General features: G+C 40.0%; 1 protein-coding gene across 6 annotated transcripts in view; it reads right to left on the bottom strand.

Annotated features, from left to right (window-relative positions):
• Positions 1 to 23,872, bottom strand: part of LOC137299508 (DNA ligase 1-like) — a 34,562-nt gene extending 10,690 nt beyond the window's left edge. Inside the window, exons 1-5 of one of the 6 annotated variants that reach the window (XM_067968295.1) lie at positions 22,619 to 23,872; positions 16,180 to 16,297; positions 5,186 to 5,283; positions 2,729 to 2,775; positions 892 to 1,039 (exon numbers count right to left, since the gene is read on the bottom strand). In XM_067968295.1, the coding sequence (XP_067824396.1) occupies positions 892 to 1,039; positions 2,729 to 2,775; positions 5,186 to 5,283; positions 16,180 to 16,199 (313 nt within the window). In that variant the 5' untranslated portion in view covers positions 16,200 to 16,297; positions 22,619 to 23,872. Of the gene's footprint in view, positions 1 to 891; positions 1,040 to 2,728; positions 2,776 to 5,185; positions 5,284 to 16,179; positions 16,298 to 18,235; positions 18,339 to 18,598; positions 18,706 to 22,618 lie in introns of those variants that run through there. The other 5 variants (XM_067968296.1, XM_067968298.1, XM_067968297.1 and 2 more) reach the window with 5 other exon arrangements.
• Positions 23,873 to 25,434: the final 1,562 nt, after the last annotated feature.

Here is a 25,434-nt window from a genome sequence, read left to right as displayed (position 1 = left end):
TTGCAGCCATTTGTTACTGTCAGCTGAACTCTGGGATGAGATGACTGGCCTGAACATACTCCAGGTTATGTTATAATTTTAGAATGTACAGTTCACTTTGTTATTTTGGATTTGTTTTTGAGCCAAAACCACTAAGTGCAGCTGCTCAATTATCAGTGTGCTTCAAGTTATTAAGCCCAGAGGGCTTTCACACTGAAGGATTAAGACATCATTATCACCAAGCTACATGGAAATAATTTGCTACTGATTGCTTGAGAATTCCATAACAAGTACTTAATTAAAAGTCTTTACATTTGTGCAATATATTCGCTAGATAAAGGCATAATGGTATCAGAAATTTCAGGCTTGCAAACCAGAAATGTATATTTACAAAATCATAGATGTCAGCAGGTACTGTTGCACTATTAAACTTAATTTCAAATGTCAAAGGCAAGATAATTATGTTAATATTTTGATTTAGAAGATGTATCCTCTCCAGCTGATTCAAATTATACATGATATAATAATTGTGATGATCTTAATCTGTTTGTTGTCATCTTTGATATAAATCTGGCTACTCAGTTAGCAAGATCATCATGTAGTAGGAATAAGCATTCAAATTTTAATCAAGGTTCAGGGCCCACTCTAATTACCAAAGACTCATTTATGAGCTTTCCCAGACTGCCAGTCAATTCTATCCCTATGCACTGACAGGCTGCCATTGTTTTGGAAGGGACCAAAATGATCCAAATCAGATTCCAACTGGATCTTAATCTGAACTGGCACAATTCAAGTCATTTCAAACTTGGAGTTCAATTTGTGCTTAATTTCTGCATATATCAGTTTTTTCTGCAATAATTTTTCACTTTTGACTTTAACTGTGAATCATATGATAGCCCTTCTTTGCAGTACCTTCCTCAGTCTTCTTACTGCTCTGTTTTTTATCCTTTGGTGCTTCAGTACTTAATTTCTTCTGAGCCTTTTCTCTATCACTTGCATCTTTGGATTTTTCTGCCTTAACTTCATCAACTTGTAACTCATCTTTCTCCTTCTCTGTGTCCTGTACAAAGTACAGAAATGTATCATAAAACATCAATGGGCAAGACCCATAGAAGAATTTATTATGAGTACAGACATTTTATTACATGTAAAAGTTCTCCTGTGGGAGAGGTTTACCACCACCATGACATTGAGGGAGAGGGGATGAGCGATGTCAGTCTGACTTGAGCTGCAGGTATCAGTCTTGGCTCAGTAGTAGCACTTTCATCTCAGAGGTAGAAAGTTGTGGGTTCAAACCCCACTCCAGAGACTTGAACATGTAGTCTGGGCTGACACTTTAATGCTAACAGATTCAAAAAATGTGCTGCATATCAGAGAACAATGCTGCATTCACTATACTTGCTCATTTCTCCCCTGCTAACCTGGGAGGTATGGGATATTAAACCATTCTATCCAAAAAAAAGTGGAAAATGTGAGGGAGTAGTGTTAGTGACATAATAAAGCAGAAATGGCTTTTGACCCAACAAGTTCATTTCTTTACTACCACTACATCAACGTAATTAATGTATACATTTCTATTATATCCCTTGAATCAATTCCAATTTAACATTTATCTGATTTAATTTTTATTATTGGTGTTAGGTCCCTCTTCCAATAAACGTTGGAGGTAATTTTAACCTAATCTGCTGGCGGGAAACTGATGGGATCAGGCTGGACACCCACATTGCACCCCGCCTGATTTTACTCTCCGTTGACTTCAATGGAGTAAAATTGGGTGAGATGTAAAACAATTGCCGGTCCTAAACCCACCCTGCAAGTTAAGTTAAAATTACCCTCATACCCTTTTTAAATCAGTTTGCTGTTATTATATTAACAATAGGTATCACTTAGTTCTTTGAGAGGAGTATTTCATTCAAAATTCCTTAATAGCTCTTTTCATCCCTATCTTGCTAGCAATCTCTCTATAGTTCTAATTCAATAAAAATAACTTATCTATATAAGTTTAATAAATACGCTTTCTATTTGAAATACAAGTACCTCACTAAATCTAAAGTCCTGATAGCATTTGGATCTAAGCCCTAGAAACACCTGAGCTAGTCTTCAGTGTATCCTTTATAAAGCAATTAATTTGTTTTATCAAATCAGAAATAAAGTTGCATTTTTATTTTATGTTTACAGACAGACCGATACTTAAATAATTAATATGAGGAATGACTGTAGGTTGAGAATTCTTACTGTGACATTATTTCTATATTTAGAAATATTAGCCAGTTCCTCCACTGAGTAGTTGAGCCATGCAGAACAGGAAGGCCCCAGAGTCAATCCCCAGTCTGTGCTGAGTTAGCTGACAGTAGGTGCGTCCCTGGAGTAGGGAAGAGAGAATCAGCCTGAATTCCTGCTCATGATCACTATGTAGTGATTCCTGCCGGAATTGAATGTGTGTGGACATTCGGTGATGCCAGGATTAGGTTCAGCTGTTATGCCCTTCGGTTGATTAACCTTCTGACACTCATTCTCAAGGCCCACATGTTAGTAATGATCATTTGGACAAGGTACAAAAGGGCATCTGACCTTACCCCAAAATATTTTCTGTTGAATGTGTTTGTTACATTCATGAGGAAGACCATTACAACAGACTTTTGGATTAAGTTCCATTTTCAACAGAAATCTAATACACATCCTTATATCCATTTTGATCATGTGTCCATTGGTATAATTCAGTGTACCAAATAAAAAGATGGTCACTTACATCTGATTTTTCACTGATCTTTTTACTTTTCTTCAAAATAGGAACATCTGTAGTGAAAGAATGAACTGTTACATAATTCCAAGGTAGCTCAGTGCTGAGCCTTTCCTTTGTGAGAATCTACAGCATTGTAATTGTAACTGTTATTCACTTGGACCATGGTAAAGTTCTGAGTATTTGTGGAAAAGGAAAATGGAAGAATATAAGAAGAAATTAATGTGAGAAAAGGAAGATAAACAACTAGAAAATGAGTGGCAATGTAGTAAAAATGTATATAAATTATAAATTCCTATGCCCATATTTATAATCAAAACTACCGGGGCAAACTTGTCATGCTGTAATTACACCCGTTTGCCAGTGGTGGTGCTATAGTGCTTCAGTTTTGTATCTTCCACTTTCTCAGCCTGTACTGCAGTAAAACACCTATGTTCCAACCAACTCCATTTCCCAGTCTCCCAAATAGCCTTATTTTGGTACTTAACTCTAAATAATAATATAAAATCAAACATTATATAAAAATAATTTCATTGAGTTATGAATGTGCCCCCCCCCCACCGATCCAATTGTTCCCCTGCCATCTAACCCTGCTCCATCTGAAGACTAGGCTTGGTCTTGACTCTCAGTGTGCAATGCCGTGGGACTTTGACTAGTAACTATAAATGACTAGTAAATAAAGAAGAATGTTGAAGGAGAACATGAAAGAACAAGAATGGATAAGAAAAATGCTACGGTGAAGCACACCAATGCACCAACAAGTGGAAGAAGTGTACAAAATTATGAGGGGCCCAGATAGAGTGGATAGGAAGGACCTATTTCCCTTAGCGGAGGGGTCAATAACCAGAGGGCATAGATTTAAAGTGATTGGTAGAAGGATTAGAGTGGAAATGAGGAAAAATGTTTTCACCCAGAGGGTGATGGGGGTCTGGAAGTCACTGCCTGAGAGGGTGGTAGAGGCAGAAACCCTCAACTCATTAAAAAAATCCCTGGATGTGCACCTGAAGAGCCGTGACCTGCAGGGCTACGGATAAAATGCGGGAATGTGGGATTAGGCTGGATGGCTCGTTTCTCAGACGGTGCGGACACAATGGGCTGAATGGCCTCCTTCTGTGTCGTAAATTTTCTATGATGAAATTTTCTATGAAGAGCACAGCTTCGCATATACAATTACTCACACAGCAAGCTCTCAATCTCAACCATGTCAACAGTGGGAGATGCGGAGTGAAGGCAGGTGCTTCTCCACAGAAAGGGAGGGAATCATTGGTGGGAATGTTACTCCCAGCCACCACACAATAAAGAACCATTTATCCAAGTTTGTTGATGACACAAAGATTGGTGGCATAGTAAGTAGTGTAGATGGGAGCATAAAATTACAAAGAGACTTTGATAGACATTGATAGATTAAGTGAGTGGGCAAAACTGTGGCAGATAGGTTTCAACGCAGGTAAGTGTGGGGTCATCCATTTGGACCAAAAAAGGACAGATCAGAGTATTTTTTTAAATGGTGAAAAGCTAGGAAAGCAGAGGTCCAAAGAGATTTAGGGGTCCACGTTCACAGATCACTAAAATAGTCAGGTACAAAAAATAATCAAAAAGGCTAATGGAATGTTGGCCTTTATATCTAGAAGGCTAGAATATAAAGGGGAGGAAGTTTTGCTACAGCTATACAAAACCCTGGTTAGACCACATCGGGAGGACTCTGTACAGTTCTGGGCACTGCACCTTAGGAATGATAGATTTGCCTAGGAATGAGTGCAGCGCAGATTCACCAGAATGTTACCAGGGCTCTAAAGGTTAGATCATGAGGAGAGATTACATAAACTAGGCTTGTATTCCCTTGAATATGGAAGGTGAAGGGGTAATTTGATTGAGGTTTTTAGGATTTTGAAAGAATAGGGTAGATAGAGAGAAACTTTTTCCGTTGGTGGGGGAGTCTAGGACAAGGGGACATAACCTTAAAATCAGAGCCAAGACATTCAGGAGAGAAGTTAGGAAACACTTCTTCATGCAAAGGGTGGTAGAAGTGTGGAATTCTCTCCCACAAAAAAGCAGTAGATGCTAGCTCAATTAATAATTTTAAATCTGAGATCGATAGATTTTTGCTAGCCAAGGGTATTAAGGGATATAGAGCCAAGGTGGGTGGATGGAGTTAGGATACAGATTAGCTATGATCTCATTGAAAGGTGGAACAAGCTCGAGGAATTGAATGGCCTACTTCTGTTCCTATGTTCACCCTCAAATCTGCCTGAATCAAGAGTGGCACTGATACAAATGCAGGTCTACGCTCTGAGATAGAAAATCTCCAAAACAGATGCAACTAAATCGATAAAGTGTCTTCCAATCACCATTGCTATCAACCGGATACCTGGCCATGATTCTAAATGACATTCCAGTCAGAGAAACAAAACCCCTTTAAGCTGTTGCTGCAAAGTGTGGTTATACAGTATTTTGACTTTAATACACCTTGATTTAGCAGGGGCTCTCCTTGTGGTGTTAATTCTTGTATTGCTTCTGCGAGATCTTCCTCGACTGAATTAAAGATGTCTTCTTCCATATCAGATCTTTGAAAAGATTAAAAAAAGATTGCTTAACTTGTTTGTAATCTCTAATTCAAACAAATTTGCTGTAAAATGTTATCATGCCCACTTCACAACTTTTGATATATAGTATAGCACCCATTTACTGTTTAATGTAGTGAGGATCATTTCTTAAGAGTTTTCTGAAAAAGCATAAGTCAAGAGAGAATGTGATTGCCTCAGAAACGTGAAGTTATGTCTTTATTTCATACGTTTTTTAAATAGCTAAGTCTAAACGGCTGATTATCACTAAATTCTAAAATGGCAGTCAGCAGGAAAACAGATTTTGATAGATGGCTGGGGAACAAGTCTGCTGGCTTACACCTTAACATGAATTGACAGAGACAACTCTGATTTCTGAGCCATTAGAAAAATCGATTACAAGGTTGAAACACAGTTTGGAGGGAAATATATGAAGGAAAATATAATTTTTAGGCATTAACACCATACCTCCAAACTGGTAAAGACTGTTAACATCTCTGTGTTTATTTCAAGCAAAGTGGTTGTAAAATGAAAGAAGCTCGATGGCATAAAACCACAAACTCTAAGCGGTCAATTTTAAATGTTCCTGCTGGGTGAACTGGAATTCATATCATCCATGTACAAGATCTCCTCTTCAATGTCTATGAAAGAGACTAACTCAACTATTTCATCCAAAAGAGATTGTAAAAAAAAACCTTGCTGAAAAGGATAAATTAACATCAGTAGACTGATTCTAAATGCTGGGCTGTTTTAGTAGCTTGCTGTGTCTTTTTCTTTTTGTATATTATTTCACCTGTAAATAAATTTGACCACATTGTTTTAGCCTGTATCACCTTTGATAGTGATAGGAGACTGTGATAGGCATTCCACGTATTCTCCAATGAGTGATATACAAATATTAGGAGTTAATTGTTAAACATGGGCAAGCTAACCTGCACTCAGTGGGAAAGACCCAGGTTTTGGTTGAAAAGGTATTTGATTTGCTTATGGAAACTGCCATCTAACTGTGAACACGAACAAGTGTTGGGGGAAAGCATGTATTGTAACAGTGATGTTTATATTTAGCAAGAGTTTTGATGTCTTTCAAAAGTCAGAATAGTTTTAATAGAATTTTGGCATGGATACTGTAATACATTTGGAACTCTTATTATGACATTTCTTTATGTGCTGTCTATGGAGTACGAATCAGTCCTTAACTAGAAACAGAAAGAGAGGGGAAATGTAAATCAACATTTGCAGAATAAATACAATCTATTTCTCAAGGCAGATTAAAGCTGAAGTGCCCTGCAAAGGTTACTCTGACATATTTAAAACTAGTTAAAATTCCATGTAAAATATTATCGTAGTGGTGTGATAATAGCAGCATCTGTTGATGTTGATAATTTGATTGTGTTTGAGAGAGGATTTTTTTTCTTTATGACTCAACTTTAAAATGTAGAAACTGCAGTCATATGGAATTACAAGAAGGGACAGAAATACAGAACCTTCAGAGTCAAACCTCATATATACTGGTGCTAATCTCTCTTGCAACCCAGTATTCAAATCCCTCTAGCCTAGTTTCCATCTATCTTACATTACCAAATTAATTCAAGCCTCTGTGATAGTGATGATGGTGCATTATCCCTCCTTGGCTTCTCTGTAGTGTTTGACACAATTGATCATGCCATCCTTCTCCATCAGCTATCCTTCGTTGCCCAGGTCTGCAGAACTGCCCTTGCGTGGTTCCATTCTACCTGTCTGGACAAAGCCAGTGCATCTCCAGCAACGGCTTCTCATCTTTCCCTGACACAGTCACCTCAAGGAACTGTCCTTGGCTGCCTCCTCTTCCTTATCTATATGCTGCCCCTTGGCAGCATCATCCGCCAGCATGTGGTCAACTTAAACATGTATGCTGAGGACATGTGCCTCCATCACTCCAGGACTTCTCGACCCCCATGACCACTTTCATGCTGTTGGGCTGCTTGTCAAACATCAAGGGCATGATTTTAGCCTGGGAAAACGGGTGGGTGGGGGGGTGGAGAGGGGCAGTAAAAACTGCAAAAATCTAAAACCCGCCCCCAACCTGCCTCCAATCCGCCCATTTCCGGTTTTCATGGGGGCAGGACGAGGACCGGGCAACCAACCCGCTCTCAGGAGGCGGTGCGGGCATTATAAGCTGTTGAGGAGTCTGTGGGCCCCCATTTTCAAAGCTTTTTTGATTTTAGCCTCTGAGGGCCAGGATTCCCAGGCCGTCTCCTTCACACCGTGTGAGAGGAGGCGAGAAGGCCCAAAACTGCAGGTAAGTGCCTTTATGGAACAGCTTGTGAGCCCAGAGGAGCAGGATGCTTCCCCCAGGCCCAACAAACCGACCTGCAGCAACCACCACTCCCCTCAATGGTCACCGACACCCTCCAACAATCGCGACCCCCCAATAATTGCCGACCCTCCCCCAATGATTGACCCCCGATACCCCCCCCGGTGACTGACAGCCCCCCGATGACTGACCTTCCTGATAACCAACCCCCCCCCACCTGATGACCATCGACCCCCCCCCCCCAATCTAACACTTAATTGAACCCATCCTCTTCCTGGCTCTTCTCCCATTCAACTGAGAGCCAGCCTGTCAATCAGGCCGGCCTGTCGGACAGGAAACCAGAAAAAAAAATCATCCTTATGTCAAAATTGGACTTCCGGGTTTCCCAACAGGAATTCCAATCCCCCCGGCCCCTGGGCTAAAATTATGCCCCAAGTCTTTGATAAGTCCATAACTTCCTTCAGCTGAACATCAGGAATACTGAAGCCACTCTTTTTACAGTTCCTGCTGTAAACTCCACCATCTTACTACTAATTCCATCCTTTTGGCCCAGTGTTTAATCAGCGCCTCTACCCTCTCTCCTTTGGCTCAGCATCTGTTCCCCTAATTATTTTTTGTAAAGTACATGGGGCCCCTTATATGTTACAGGCGCTATATAAATCTAAATTGTTATTGTTAGTATCCAACTATCTTGTTTCACAACATCTGGAAAAGAAATGTTCATTATTTTTACTCCCATGTTTACCAAAGGTAGTGACACACATAAGAACATAAGAAGTAGGAGCAGGAGTAAGCCTGCTCTGACATTTAATAAGATCATGGCTGATCTTCAACCTCAACTCCACTTTCCAGCCCGATCCCCATATTCCTTGATTCCCTTAGAGTCCAAAAATCTATCGATCTCAGTCTTTAATGTACTCAATGACTGAGCATCCACAGCCCTCTGGGGTAGAGAATTGCAAATATTCAGGACCCTCTGAGTGAAGAAATTCCTCCTCATCTCAGTTCTCAATGTCCAACCCCTTATTCTGAGACTATGCCCCCTACTTCTAGACTCACCAGCCAGGGGAAACATCCTCTCAGCATCTACCCTGTCAAGCCCTCTTAGAATCTTATTTGTTTCAATGAGATCACCTCTCATTCTTCTAAACTCCAGAGAGTATAGGCCATTTCACTCAATCTTTCCTCATAGGACAACCCTCTCATCCCAGGATTCAATCTAGTGAACCTTCGTTGCACCTCCTCTAAGGCAAGTATATCCTTCCTTAGGTAAGGAGACCAAAACTGCACACAGTATTCCAGGTGAGGTCTCACCAAAGCTCTGTACAATTGCAGCAAGACTTCCTTACTCTTGTACTCTAACCCGCTTGCAATAAAGGTTAACATACCAGCCAACATATCATTTGCCTTCCTAATTGCTTGCTGTATCTGCATGTTAACTTTTTTGTGTTGCGTGTACAAGGACACCCAAATTCCTCTGAACACCAACATTTAATAGTATATCACCATTTAAAAAATATTCAATTTTTCTATTTTTCCTACCAAAGCGAATAACCTCACATTTCCCCACATTATACTCCATCTGCCACCTTCTTGCCCACTCACTTAACCTGTCGATATCCCTTTGCAGACTCTTTGCATCCTCCTCACAGCTTACTTTCCCACCTAGCTTTGTATCATCAGCAAACTTGGATACAATACACTCGGTCCCTTCATCTAAGTCATTGATATAGATTGTAAATAGCTGAGGCCCAAGCACCAATCCCTGCAGCACCCACTAGTTACAACCTGCCAACCTGAAAATGACCTGTTTATTCCTACTCTCTGTTTTCTGTTCGTTAACCAATCCTCAATTCATGCTAATACATTACCCCCAATCCCATAAGTCCTAATCTTGTGTAACAACCTCTTGTTTGGCACTATACCGAATGCCTTTTGAAAATCCAAACATACTACATCCACTGGTTCTCCTTTATCTACCCTGCTAGTTACACCCTCAAAAAACTCTAATAGATTTGTCAAACACGATTTCCCTTTCATAACACCATGTTGACTCTGCCTAATCATATTATGATTTTCTAAGTGCCCTGTTACTACGCCCTTAATAATAGATTCTAGCATTTTCCCTACTACTGATGTCAGGCTAGCTGGCCTGTAGCTCCCTGCTTTATCTCGCCCTCCTTTGTTGAATAGCAGGGTTACATTTGCTACCTTCCAATCCACGGGGACCGTTCTAGAATCTAGGGAATCCTGGAAGATCAAAACCAATGTATCCACTATATCTGCAGTCATTTCTTTTAAAACCCTAGGATGCAGGCCATCAGGTCCAGGGGATTTGTCGGCTTTTAATCCCATTAATTTTTCTAAAACTTTTTCTTTACTAATCTTAATTACTTTAAGTTCCTCCCTCTCATTAGACCCTTGGTTCCCCACTATCTCTGGTATGTTTTTTGTGTCTTCTACTGTGTAGACAGGTATAAAATATTTGTTTAATGTCTCTGCAATTTCCTTATTCCCCATTATAATTTCTCCTGTCTCTGCCTCTAAGGGACCCACATTTACTTTTGCTATTCCTTTCCTTTTTATATACTTGTAGAAGCTCTTACAATCTGATTTTATATTTCTTGCTAGTTTACTCTCATGTTCAATTTTCTCCCTCTTTATCTATTTCTTGGTTATCCTTTGCTGATTTATAAACCCCTCCCCACCCCCCGATTCTCAGGCTTACTACTCTTTTTGGCAACATTTAAGCCTCTTCTTTTAATCTATTACTATCCTTAACTTCTCTAGTTAGCCACGGTTGGTTCACTTTTCCTGTGGAGTTTTTATTGCTCAAGGGTATGTATATTTGCTGGGAATTATGAATTATTTCTTTAATTGTTCGCTATTGCTTATCTACCGTCATATGGTCTAATCTATTTTGCCAATCTACCTTAGCCAACTCGCCCCTCGTACCTACATAATTGGCCTTGTTTAAATTTAAGACCCTAGTTTTGGACTTAACTACATCACTCTCAAACTCAATATGCAATTCTATCATATTATGATCACTCTTCCCTAGAGGATCCTTTATTATAAGATTATTAATTAATCCTGTCTCATTACACAATACTAGATCTAAAATAGTTTGTTCCCTGGTTGGTTCTTTGATATATTTTTTCTAGCAAACTGTCTTGGATGTATTCCATGAACTTGTCCTCCAAACATGATCCTCTGAGTGGCAGCAGACACCACATTCCTCACTTAAGTGGCCATTCCTCGTGCGCAAGTCTAGACAGTGAGCATTAATAGGACATTCTACTACTGTCAACATCACAACAGAGTCCAATCCTGTCCTTACTCACTGGAAACTGATCAGGAGTAGGAGCCCTGGCTGAATTTGTCCTCCGTAGCGCAAGAATTCTAATGCCCATTGCAGTGATCCCACCACCACCCAGATGAATACTGCAGCACAGACTAGGGGTCAAAGCTGGTACCTTCCTGGTCAGTATGACACCAACCAAAAACACCTCCCAAACCTGAGACCTCCACCATCTAGAAAGACAAGGGCAGCGGGTTCATGGGAACACCATCACCTCCAAGTCCCACACCATTCTGACTTGGACATATATCACCGTTCTTTCATTATCGCTGGGTCAAAATCATGGAACGCCCTATCTAACAGCATTGTGGGAATACCTTCACCACATGGTCTGCAGTGGTTCAAGAAGGTGGCCAACCACCACCTTCTCAAGGGCAACTAGGGATAGGCAATCAATGATGGTCTTGCCAGTGCCACCCATATCCCGAGAATGAATAATAAAAACTGATCCATTGAGGGGTGCTTTTCTGATTATTTCTAATGATGAGTACCATAATGTAGAACTAAGGTAACACACAGAGGTAAAGGAATTTTCTTAATTTCATAGTACTTGAAATAAATTAAGCAACTTCAATCTTCAAATAAATTCAGCCTTTGGATTTGAATGATGTGAAATTTGGAGTCCCCAAATGCATTAGATTATAAGAAATTCGCATTCATACCTTCCTCTTCACAACAGGAATCAGAAAAAATTGTGAATATTTTATTTTAAATTGTATCTATTTATTTTTCATTGGCTTCAGCCAAAGTTGCTATTCAAGAAGGTAAGCTGTTAACCATGGATATACAGATGGATCTTTTCTCTTGCAAGTTTGGATAGTGGGCTTCTTTTAAGAGGACTGTAAACTACACCTGCAGACATTTTATTTAAAGAGATGGGGTCTAACTTAATTTGAAGAGTCCCATTTGTATCCATTTATTTTCATATTTAATTTGTCCATTCTAATCCTGCATCACTTTCGCTGTAGAAATATTTTGTCCTCAAAAGGCTAAATTCTTATCACTCTCCTTCCTCCTACAGTTCACTTGTCACCATACACCTTGTGCAGCTGCATTTAGGGACAATTTGGGTCAAAGACACTATTAATGTTACTTTGTCCGTGATTAGATATCCCCTCTGCTCTCTCAGCCCCTTCAAATGACAACTTGGAACTGGTAACCATCGTCATCTGTTTCAAAGACAGACCATTCTGGCTTGGAGGGTCACCCTGATGAAGACCTCAAATACTAATGAAAAATAGCACACTTCAATTTCTAGCTGCCTCAAAGCAGCTAGAACTTACTGGTGTAGAAAGTGCTTTGCAATAGAAATGGCTTCTTCTGTAATATGGTGAAGTATACAGAGAAACAGGTATGACCAGAATTGCTTAGGTCAATCAGTGCAACTTATATTTGCATCATGATACAAAATAGAGAACACGCAACAATATCCCCACTTCAGTGGGTCGTCTTACTTAACTTAAATAGAATAATCTCACTACATCTTCTTCTACAGCCCAAGGCATAGCCACTGTCCCTCCAGTCTCTTTTCTTTTGCAACTTGTTGCTGCCTGCCAGTGCAGCATCCTGTTTGCAAAGCCTGACTGCCTTCTTCGTTGTCCCTGTTCTGTTCTTAAAAATCTCTCACTTTGTGTCAAAAATCCTGTCACTCACAGATTGACAGAGATCGAAATGTTTTTCAGCACAATAGTGAGAGATGTCTTTCCAAATAACTAGGCAAACTAACAAATTACTTATTGTTTATTCTTTGGGAGAAGCAACGTCCATTAGCATATTAATTACCTTTTGTCTAGGTGCCTCTTTTTAAAAAAACTCTTGAGACCACATATTGCTTTTAAAAACCTAGTATTAAAAGTATGGGGCTGAATTTCTGCTGGGATTTTCCTGCTTATCCGCTGTTTTTCCAGGATTTCCACGGCTCTACCAGTGAGGTTACAGTAGATGATAGGGAGAACCCCTGTGGAAATTCACCCCTTTACTATTTTTGCCCAACTCCTTTCGATGGAAAAATGGTCAAAAAATCCAGCAACATGACATGTACAAATAAAAATATTTGCTGCATATGTTTCTATTAAACCCTGTGACATTAAACTAAGATTACCTCACATATCACTAAGAATCCTGTGGCCATATTTCTAAAGGGTTGTGATTCTACATGGACATTTGCAATTTCTATAAGTTCCACAAATGCCATTTGCATTACAATATGATCATTCGGTGCTTTCAGTCATAATTTCAGAAAGAAAAATTCTTCACTCCCGCCCCAAACCTGGAGTGTTTAGTCGTTAATTATTCATATCTATCCTCCCATGTGCTCTTTTCAGATTCAGCTAAAATGGCTTGTAATTGTTTCACTTCTAAATCACCTATAAATGATGTATATCAGCTGCCAATTTAGAGAATATTATGAAGATTCATTAGGGGCTTTTATAATTCAAAGTCTGAGGACACATGCATCATAAAGTGAAACCACATAGACTGTTTAAGTGTCTATGTCACTGAAATACATTCGCTATAGGGTGACATATACACATTATATAGTGAAACACAGACATCACGTACTGAAAGTGTGTACTTATTACAGCAATGTAATAAGTACATGTTCAAAATGTAATGAGAAATATTATCATGAAACCAGTACTGGAAGTAAGGAAAAAATAAGATCTTTAAATCTCAACATCCCAAAGCATTTATGCTCTAAATTTCAAATAATGGGTTCTCCTGATTGGGAATCACAGAGAATTTGGGATAAAACCACTAAGGAAGAGGCCTATATCATTGTTGCCAAGGTGATTCAGTAAGCTAAATGAATATTATAAGTGTACTGAGCACAGGACTGAAAGTTCAACTCCTGCCAGATAGGTTGCTTATTTTATCAAAAGCAGTTTTGCAAGAATTAAGATTTGATTTCCATTCACAGAATTGAATTTTGTTTTGCAAGTCTTTTATGTATAATCAAAAGTAAATTATAGAAAGGTATGTATGTTACTGTATCCTGTGCTATACGACATAAAACATTAATTCAAATGACAGCTGTCCCTTCTACAACCATCTTTTCTGTGCTAAAAATAATATCTGAATAATCACTGGTTGACTGTGTGGTGCACAATACTGAGTCATAGGTGAAAAGTACCTCCACAACACTGGACACTTACTGCCTTGTACAGTCAATCCTTGCAAATTGTTACTAAATAAATAAATGTGGGCACAGATGATTCATTCTGCACATCTTTTTTTGTAATGAGAGGAAAAATGCTTTTCATAAGATACATTTGGGGGGGGGGGGTTGAGGTGGAATTATTGCCAAAGTAAATAAAATCTCAATCAGTAATTAAAATTTCATCCTTCTCAGAAAAATGCAGAATATGGTGAATTTTTCATTATGTTTGTATGTTAGGGCAGCATGATAATAAATTTCATTATGCAGTGCAAATGCAATCTCGCCAATTAGTGTATGCACATTTTCAATATACTGCTCGACCTTCCCTCTTGCACAGGAAAGTCAAGACCAAGTGTAGTAGTCAGGTGAAGTAGAGTTAGAGGGCGAGGGATAATTGGATCAGAGCACTCAAACATAATTCAGTCCCCATTTCAAAGACAAACATTGTGTACTTATTTTTATAGAATATTTTAATTTGATACTATTATTCACAGTTAAATAGAAAAATCTATGGCAATTGGGAAGCAGAAAAGTAGAGTTGGTTAGAACATAGAGTTTCTCTGCAGTACAAGCTGAAAAATTGGGGGACATAAAACTAAGGCACTACAGTGCCACCACTGGTGGAAGGATGTACTCTTAGTGCAACAAGTTTACATAGGCAGTTTCCATTCTAAATATGGACATAGCCAGTTATAATGGGGAAAGTTGACACAAAAGTGTGACAAAAACATAAGTAAGACTTTGTAGACAGGACTTAATATTTTATATTATAGACATGACTCATTGTTAAATACATACATGTCACTGTGTTCCTTTGGCATTACTCATAGCAAAATTATAAACATGTTCTTTTTACATGCATTTAAGATTTTAGTTGAAATAGCATACTGAGGACATTTTCTCACATAGCACATGCATTTCAGTGTATGATGCATGCTATATAATTAACTACAGGGATTCCTCCCCCCTCCCCACTACAGTGAGTGCCAATGAAAGACACATCAACAATCTCAAACGGTATTCCTGATGTCATGAGTGAGATTCTTTAAAAGTTGGTGACTACATTTATACCAAATTTTTGTGCGGGCAATAACAAAATAAACTAATTAATTTCCACTAACTAATGCTGAGGAAGGACATCACCTGAGGTTGTATGACATCATTACCCTTATTTCTAGCTTAAAAAGAGTTTGTTGAAACAGACCCATTGATTTTGATACATGTGTGGAATGAATTTAATTGTGCTACGTGTCTGGGGGCCATTTCCATCGAATGCTGTTTCTTCCTCAGAGAAGCTGACCTACTACTGCCACAGAAAATATCCTTCAGACATTTGCTTTCTTCCCAATTTATTGCAATCTCTTACAGTGGCTCGTTTTCATGCCTTTTCTGATGGATTTGGTGCAGGTCTGAATACCCCTTTTTATATATATTTAAAAATACCAGATATGTGACTATCGTACCTGACAAATTGCAAAAATAATCAGAAACTTTAAAAATCAGAATCTGGCCCAATTCCTGAAGTTGAAAACAAAATTAAACAATCCAACTGACTGAACTATTACAAAGCAAAAGACAGAAGGTGTTATTACTGGGGCATTACTGCTGTGCTTTCACAAGTGTAAAATTGCAACTCACAGTGACAGAGGTGTGAGTGAATTATGAAGGTTATCTGTGGGGATGACAGAACACTAGGAATATTCCTTTGCTAATTCTATTTTATGAGCATTATGTTCCAGTTTCAATTAATTTGAGAATGCAGCACTCGGAACAGACAGATAAGCGATTCCAAGCTTAGAAACAATGTAGTTATATAGCAGGCAGTAACTTAAGAGCTTATTATGTATAATTGAGATTGGTGTTCTATCATATCAGATCTCATGACAGATCCTGCTATTTTTACAATCTACTGTGATGATCATGACTTTGATCAGCGATAGTGGGATTTAAAAAGAATCATGCTACTTCTGCGCAAAATCTGGAGGGTAAGAACATTGAGTTGCTGAGCTGCTGGAATTTTAAGCGGATTAGCAAATCAGTTGATATATTGGCACTGATCTGTTGGACGGGTTCTTTTTTGCAGACCTGCTGTTTCTCTGCTCCATTTTTCAGCCTTCAACTTTGTTAAGGAAATGTCAATGTCACTGCAGGCACTTCAGTTGCTCCAATTCTTGGACTCAGAGAAAACAACTGTCAGTCACGCCTGTCAGGTTAAAGAAAGTAACTTTCATTTATGTTGTACCTCATCACGCCTCTGAGAAACGGTTTAAAGCACTACACACAAATTACTTTGCTGAAATGCAGTCACTGTTCTTATGGGGGGAAATGTGGTAGGCCAATTTATGCACAGCAAGATCTCACAGACAGCAATGAGATGAATTACCAGCTAATCTATATCGGTGACATTAGCTAAGGGAGAAATATTGGGTGAAACGTTTCGAAAAATGTCATACCATCATTAATGTCCATCTGGACAGACAGATAGGGCTTTGGATTAACATCTTGTCCAAATAACAACAATGCTATCATCACTCAATACTGCACTGACGTGTCAGTTTAGATTATGTACTCAAGTCCTGGAGTTTTGTAAGTGAGGACTTGGAAACATAAACTTCCCCATTTTACGTACAATTGCCCAGTGACTTTGGCCAAAATTTCCTGTGACAAATGACTCACCTTATGTTTATCGAGAGACTCTTATTTAGGTATTAAAACTACTTTTGTTGTTATTATCATGAAGTGACATTTACCACTGTTAACCGATCCCATGCTTTAAGCATAAACATTCAAACAATAAATCATCAATTGAACTATTAAAGGGCAGGACTCTCTAAAGTAATCCTGTTAATGACTTTGCAGTATTTTTTCATCTACTATTCAAATGTGCAATTAAGGAACATTTCAATTAGGATTTAATAACTTATCTTTTTAAGGGAAATATTGAATCACAAAGTTGCCATATATATTCTGCTACTTGTAAAAGTGATGTGATTTGTAGAGCTACTGCAATTCATGTACAATGTGATCATAGAAGACTTGTAGGAATTGTGATCAATTACAATTGTAAACATTTACAAACTAGCAAAAATGGTGGATGGCACAGTGACACAGGATGTTGGGCTTTCTCTCCCTGCCCCCAATCCTTCATTAATGCTATTCTCCAATCCTTACAACAGCATCCAGGATGACTTGCCCCTTGTCCGATTTTCTATTCATTCCAGTGTCAAAATGCCTGTGCTCAGTTCAACTTCTCCCATATCAACAATATTAATTTATAGTTCTCACCATTTAGGGAATTGCTGGTGCAAACCCTTATCTTATCATTCTGTGGCACAGAGTTCCAACGTGCTTTGATGCTGTGCCATTCTTCTCTTTCCCATTTAAAATATGCTCCTTACCATTTTAGTCTCCTATATGTCTTGCACTCTGTACACACTATACTATTGCCTGTGCATGATGGCACTCAGATAACAATCTGGTTATGGGGATGTGGTGTAGAGCATCCTGGAAGAACTCACCGTCCAATATTTCCTTCCCTTCCAGTGGAGAAGCTCTTATATTCCATTCTGTGCAACCCATGACAAACCTCATGAATTGTGGATACCACCAAATGACCATCATTGTGTGGCATGGTGCTCTGGAGTACCAGTATAGTGTACCACTTGTTACTGAATTAAACTATCAGACAACAGTCACACAATAAACTGCAGTTACTTTAAAATTCTAGCAACTCATAAATCACTATTAATCCCAGAAGAACCACTCGTGAGGTTTTGAGGTCACATCTGTTTGTTATTGCAGAATAAATTCTCTACTTACTTTGATCTAGTACACTCACAGACAGTCTGTAACTAAGAGCCTCCTCGTCTTAGATTGTGCCAACACTTATAAGATCACATCTTTGGGAAAACTTACATACCTGCAGTATCAACATGTTCATCAGAAGATTACAGAAAAAACAATTATTTTAATGTAATACTATTTTATACTTCCCACTAATCGCGTGTTTTGGACACCATCAAGTGCTATTCGTTTTTCATTTCTATCAGTATTTATTAACCCATTGTCACTTTCCAACACAGGTATCTGTCAACAAGATTAGCACAAAAAGAAACAAAGAAAGAACTTGCATTTATAATACCTTTCTCAGCCTCAGGACGCCCCAAAGCGCTTCACAGCCAATTAAGTACTTTTGAAGCGTAGTCACTGTTGTAATGTAGGACATCAGAGCTTCTGTCTACTTGACCTTTCTTTCCTTTCTCTTTCCTCTCTTGCTTTGAATTGTTCCACATTCTTTCCCCACATGCATGCTGTTATCTGAATTTGCCATTTATTGTTTTTTACTGACTTGTGAGTCAGAGTTTTACAGTATTACACTGTTGTCACTACACAACAGACATTACAAATGAGGATTTGCAGCATACAGCTTAATGGTTACCAATGGGACAGCAAATACAACAGAAGAACATGGAAAAATTAACAATAAATAAATATTTTTATGTACTTAATTGTGCTTCTGAACTCTGATTTTCACTCTTTTTCTCTGTGGTAGTTGGAGTCTGATCTCAGCTTTTCTCCACTGTAGGTGGAACTTTGGAAAACACACTCACATCTAACCTCTTTCTGGTAAAATATGCTGGCACACCAACCTGACAGACTACTGGAACATGTCGCTATACGTTTTGGAATGTTGTTCATTGGAGGACTATTTATAAGAATACATTTTGGAAACTTTGAACCAAACATAAAATTAGCAGTTAACATTTAACAACAGTGACTTGTTTATAAAGCACCTTTAATGTTGGAAAAGGTCCCAAGGCGCTTCACAGGAGAGTAATCAAACAAGAATTGACACCAAGCCAAAGAAGGAGATATTAAGCTTGGTCAAAGAGGTAGGTTTTAAGGAGGGTCTTTACGGGAAGAGAGAAGTGGAGAGATTTAGGGCCTATATGGCTGATGGCACGGCTGCCAATGGTGGGGCGAAGAGAGTGGGGGATGCACAAGAAGCCAGAGTTGGAGGATCGCACAGTTCTTGGAGGGCTGTAGGGCTGGAGGAGGTTACAGAGATAGGGAGGGACGAGGCCATGGAGGGATTTGAACATTTTTACAGTGCTGTGGCAGGTGGAGGGAAACCTGATATAAGAGGTTGAAACATGGAGTTGCAGGAAAGATGGGCACGGATTTGGGAGGTGACAACATGTTCAAGGACTTTAGAGAGGAAAGGGAGTTTGGAGATGGGGCAGTAGTATGCAAGGACAGAAGGGTCAAGGGGGGTTTTTTGAGGAGGAGGAGGCTGATGACAGCAGATTTGAAAGGGAGTAACTGAGGAGAGGGAACCGTTTACACTATCAGCTAGCATGTGGTTCAGGAAGGGAAGTTGTGTAGTCAGCACTTATATGGGAATAGAGTTGAGAGAGTAGGAGGTGGGTCTCATGGAGAAGATGAGCTTGGAGAGAGAATGAGGAAAGATAGGAGAGAAATTGGAGAAAGATGCAAGTTCAGGGGGAACCTTGGGGGAACCTTGGCATGGTGGGCAAGGAGAAGAGAGGGATCCAGCAGAGGCAGCTGAACGGATGGTCTCAATCTTAGTAACAATGAAGCCATGAGCTCCTTGCACTTGTTGATGGAAGTGTGTGGAGGGGGTAGGGGAGAGGGATTTGCCCGCCTTTGTTCCACATCCCTTGATACCCTTACCTAACAAAAATCTATCGACCTCAATCTTGAAAGCCCCAATTGTCCCAGCATTCACTGCCTTTTGGGGGATAGAGCTCCAGATTTCTACTACCGTTCGTGCGAAGAAACGACCAGAGTGGGAGAAAGTAAGGGTTTTACTGAGGTCAAGGGCATCAAAGGTGGAGAGGTTGTGATTGAGGAGATCGATAGCTCCAAAAATACTGTGGCGAACGGAGAGCCAAAGGGAGTTGGTTGGGAGTCTGAAAGTGTCATTGTAAATAATTGGGGGAGAGTTTTTTCCAGGGCTGGATGGAAAAGGAAGTGGTGTTGGAAAGGAGAAGGGGGACGTGAGTGGTGAGGGATACAAGGAAGTGGCCTTGTCTGTGAATGAGATGATGGGAATAGAGAGGCCACATGAAATGGCAAGGTCGAGGGGGTGGCTGTGATTATGGGTAGGAACGTTTATATGGAGGGAGAGGTTAAGGGAGGACAGGAGGGCAGAGAACGCAGAGGAGAGAGGGCAAGATGAGTTGAGATGGAGGTTGAAATCACCGAGGATGAGAAGGCGCTCAGTGCAGAAGCTGAGGGAGGAAGTGAGTGAGGATATCTCAGTGAGAAAACTGGTGTGGGGCTTGGGTCAGTGATAGAGAATGAGTATTTTAAAGGAGAGGTGAGAGGGGAGGAAGAAGGTAAAGTACTCAAAGGAGGAGAAGATGCGAGAGGAGTAGAAGGACAGGTGAAGGTGAGATTTGGTGATAAGGATCACACTGTCACCACGGCGGTTTGGGTGGAGCAGATGGTGAAAGGTATAGTCAGCTGGGGAGGCTTCAGTAATGGACTAGACGTCATCACTTGTGAGCCAGGTTTCCATCAAGGCCATGATGTCAATGCGATCATACACAATAAGATCGTGGGTGGCCTTGTTCGCAAGTGAATGGACTTTCTGGAATGAGCTGTGGAGAGGATCGGTGATTATTGATCAGCTGGCAGAATTCTTGGGGTCAGCGGTGGGAGGGGTGAGCAAGACAGAAAGGAGGTTGGCAAGATTAGCCCCTAGCAGGTGTGCTGAGTGGGTAGGTTGGCGAGGGAGGAAGATGTGGCAGTTGGGTTGCTGCTTGTAAGGAAGCTGCAATGAGTGCCTTGAAGGGCCCTTTGGAGAATGCTGAGAGAGGCGCAGATGGAAATGGGCATATCCAGGAGAGCGTTAAGCCTGGGATAGCAGCACAAGAGTAGGAAGGTAGAGGAATAGTGATGGGTTGGGGTGGGGACTTGGGGGGAACGAAGTACCCAAGAGGGGAGAAATGAAAGGAGAAGTGACTGGCTAACAGGAAGGAGAGGAGACAGAAGAACAGGGCCCAAGAGGGGTGAAGAGAAGGGAAAGACGAAGGGAGATAGAAGTAATGGGCTCGGGACTGGAGCGGCAGCCAAAATGCGCAAGTGAATGGACACAGGGGAAATTCAGTTACACAGGCATGGCAAAGATTAGGATAGATATGTCCTGGTTGTAAACGGAGAATAGGGAAGAGAAAAGTAAGGGCCCACAAAATCACTAACATAATCAGTTAGCTTTAACAAGGCCAACAGCAGACCTATATGATGATGTTGACCTACATAATCTAGATGTTCTCTATGTTGAGACTTCAACTCACTACCACACCTTTTGCTGATTTGAGACTTCCAGCGAATGGACTTTGGACCTTGGAGAGGTCAATTACCTACAAAATGGACCAGATTGGGTATCTAGTTTGATTATACAATTGACGACGACATTCAAGCACTCAAGGAAAAACATTTAAAACAAATATGTCTTCTAGTTATAGAGGTTTCTTTTAAACAGTCATTGTAAGTTTAAATTTGGTAAGAAAATCATACCGCCTTGACAAAAAGTTTCTGTGAGTTATAGTCCCCGCCTTCTCCACACACACACACAGACACATGCACAGAGAGACACATACACAGACATGCACAGAGAGAGACACACAGACACACACACAGACACATGCAGAGAGAGACGCACACACAGACACATGCAGAGAGAGACGCACACACAGACACGTGCAGAGAGAGACGCACACACAGACACGTGCAGAGAGAGACGCACACACAGACACATGCAGAGAGAGACACACACACAGACACATGCACAGAGAGACACACACACACAAATGCACAGGGAGAGACACACACACACACACATGCACAGAGAGAGACACACACACAAATGCACAGGGAGAGACACACACACACACACACATGCACAGAGAGAGACACACACAGACACATGCAGAGAGAGACGCACACACAGACACATGCAGAGAGAGACACACACACACATACACATACACAGAGAGAGACACACACACACATGCACAGAGAGACACACACACATGCACAGAGAGACACACACACACACAGACATACACACACAGACACACACAGACACATGCAGAGAGACACACAGACACCAGACACATGCACAGAGACACACACACACACATGCAGAGGGACACACACACACACATGCACAGAGAGACACACATACAGACATACACACACAGACACATGCACACACATACAGGAAATGTTATTCTTTATGTGAAATAGCACAAAATGATACAAAAACACAAAAAAATGAGTAATTTCTTTTACTCCAATTGCCTTGTTCCTTTTGACAAAATTGTTTTAAGTCAGCATTAATTTGTTGGACTTGAAGACTCCAGTTTCACATCGCAACACTTCCAGAAATAGTAACACACTCCAGGGGCAATAAAAATGATAAAGAGTAATAACCCTATTAACTATTAAATTAACACACCAAAAGCAAATAAATACATCATCGAAAGAAACTCACATACTGTCTGAAGTAAGGCTGTTGTGTGTAAAACTCCTGATTTTGTCCAGTACTGAGGTCTCTGGCTGCCCCTCTCGTCTTCTCTGTCTCAGTCCGGGCTTGATGAGAAGCAACAGGTGCCAGTAGAATCAAAATATCAGCCAATCACATGAGCTAATGATCCACGGCGCAGTAACTAATGAAAGCAACTTTAGAATTGACTGGTGGGACTTGGAATGGCCTGGGATTGAAGTATGTATTACTGGCAGTAAGTTCTCCAATTCCATCATCTCTTGAAACAGGTCACAATTAAAACTACTGGCTGTTACTGTACTTATATATAGATGTTTCTCATTTTAGTTCTCTTTTTCCTCTTCTAGGCCTAACCTCATGAGTTTTTCCTCAAGTAAAAGCAAAATGTCACAAAATGGTTCCAGGAATTTCAGCAGCTCAAAGTTGTGTAATTGAACTGTTGTTAGCCATCATTATATGGGAGTACTTTTAAAAAATTCATTCATGGGATATGGGCGTCGTTCGCAAGGCCGGCATTTATTGCCCATCCCTAATTGTCCTTGAGAAGGTGGTGGTGAGCCGCCTTCTTGAACCGCTGCAGTCCGTGTGGTGAAGGTACTCCCACAGTGCTGTTAGGTAAGAAGTTCCAGGATCTTGACCCAGCGATGAATTGTAAGAGATAGGTCTTCTTTAATAGTGCTATAAAATGAGATTTTTGAATCTATTTACAGTTTCGGTTTGCAATTCTCTTGAAATGGAAGCCAGATTGGAAAATGCCTTCATGGTACATTTTTAAAACAACAAACTGCTTAGAACTTATTGTGAATGAGTTCCATTGAGATCAACATTCCTGACTTTGCTAATTATAGTGAAAAAAGAAACAGGAGTGAAATACCACTTTTTACTCATCTCGGCCTTTCCGCTAAAATTAGCAAAGATGGGAGTTTTAGCCCCATTGTAATACACAGTTCATTGAAGTCCTTCATCCAGAATACATTCTGTGCCTTTGCTTCCCTTGGTGTTTCCTCCAAGTGATGTTCAAGATGGGGGAGTACTGGTTTATCAATTGAGTGGAGATTATTTTCTCCTGAATATTTTTTACGCTTCTGAAATTGTTTTCATAGTGTGATCCCACTCAGATTTTTGACACATGATCTATTTATATAAAGGTCTTGAAAGCGTCCATCATACTCCAGATGTCTCTCTTCAGACTTTGCACTCCATATAACACATCAACAAGCGAGAACTGAACAATCTTTAAAAAGGTATACTAAAAGAGAAAGAAACAGTTATTTCCTGCTGATTTTCTAACCTTAGAATAACCTGGAGAGGTTAAGATAACAAAGTAACAAGCCAAGCAGCTGCCAATGTAAGGAAATTTCCAATAACAATAATTAGTCCTTAACTGAACTCCAGACTTATTTAGACCATTTCCCCACAGGAAGTACCTGAACAGTGACCATATAAGGACAGGTCAGGATATCAGCTAAATTTTACAACCACGTTCCAGGACCTGGACTAACTCTGAGCAACGCCATTTGAGATTTGCTAGTTTTGGATTAAGTAATTTATTTCATAACTATTATCCTGATATCTGCACATATTTTCAATAACAAAAAAAGCCCTTCCAGGTTCATTTCCATGTAAATTATCCCTTTAAATATAAGCCCCTGCTATAGTGTGGTAGTTGAGGAGCAGCAAGGTGAGAACAACATTAAAGATTGCTTCCTTACACAATGCAAATGTCAGCAGGACCTATAAAAGTAATGTGACTAATGCTTATGGAGTAAGACAAATGACAAACTATCTCTGGAATGCTGCTACAATGTCCTTGCATGTTTTCATGTTGTAATTAAAAATTTAGTTCTCTTGCTTGATTGATAAGCAAGTGAGTGCCAAAAAAAGTTACGCCAGGAGTTTCCTCGGGGTTTCTTCCGCTCTGCCGCCGTAATTTTAGCATAAACCGGAGGGGGCGGGGGTTCTGCCAAACTTCTGCTAGAGTTACGGCAGTGGAGCGGAGGGAGCTCTGGGGAAATTCCTGGAAACCCCGTTGAAGGACGCTCCCTAGTCATTCTTATTATCAGCACTATGTACAGTCATTGGACTTAACTTATCTTGTCCTATTTTCTTGGTTTTGAAGACCGTATAAAGTGACAGGATGATTTTTAAGTTGATATTTGTCATTGATGTAAAGATAACAAAGGTATTGTGCTGTTTTTATCTTAAAAAGAAGTATATTGTGTAAGTGGTGGAATCTGCTGGATTTATTGAACTATTGCCCACTTCATTTTTTTCTACCTGACGACAAAGTTGGAAATAAAAATCAAAAATGACATACGGATACAAGATGCCGTTATTCTTAAAGCTTATATTCTCTGGCTTGAGAATGCAATTTTGAGGCTCCTTCCAGTGCGCTAAAACACTGGTATCAGCAGAGATGTTCCATAGCATGGGATAGGGGAACAACAGAATAGACACAAAATGTGGCAAAATCTTGCAAATAATTGTGAAAAAATTGTTATAGACCATTGCAATTTCCTGAACTGGTTTAACCGGCAAGTTATGACGAAATTTACACTGATCTACCTATCGGAATTTACGCCGAAATTTCCTGAGAATATCGTTAGCATACACTGGAAGGTAAAAATCGCATAAAACAAGTGGGAAACAGTGTAAACAATCGGAGCCTGAGGAAAGTGCCAAACGTATGCCTTGAATCCCTTACTTCGAATCCCTCTTTATGTGTGAAAATTAAAGTTTGAAGCCATAAAACCATCATTCATCAAAAGCAAAATACTGCGGATGCTGGAAATCTGAAATAAACT

The sequence above is a fragment of the Heptranchias perlo genome, chromosome 29 (assembly GCF_035084215.1).
Source record: "Heptranchias perlo isolate sHepPer1 chromosome 29, sHepPer1.hap1, whole genome shotgun sequence".
In the NCBI taxonomy this organism is placed as follows: Eukaryota; Metazoa; Chordata; class Chondrichthyes; order Hexanchiformes; family Hexanchidae; genus Heptranchias; species Heptranchias perlo.
Note: the sequence above shows the minus strand (reverse complement) of the source record. Positions and strands in the feature narration are given on the sequence as shown.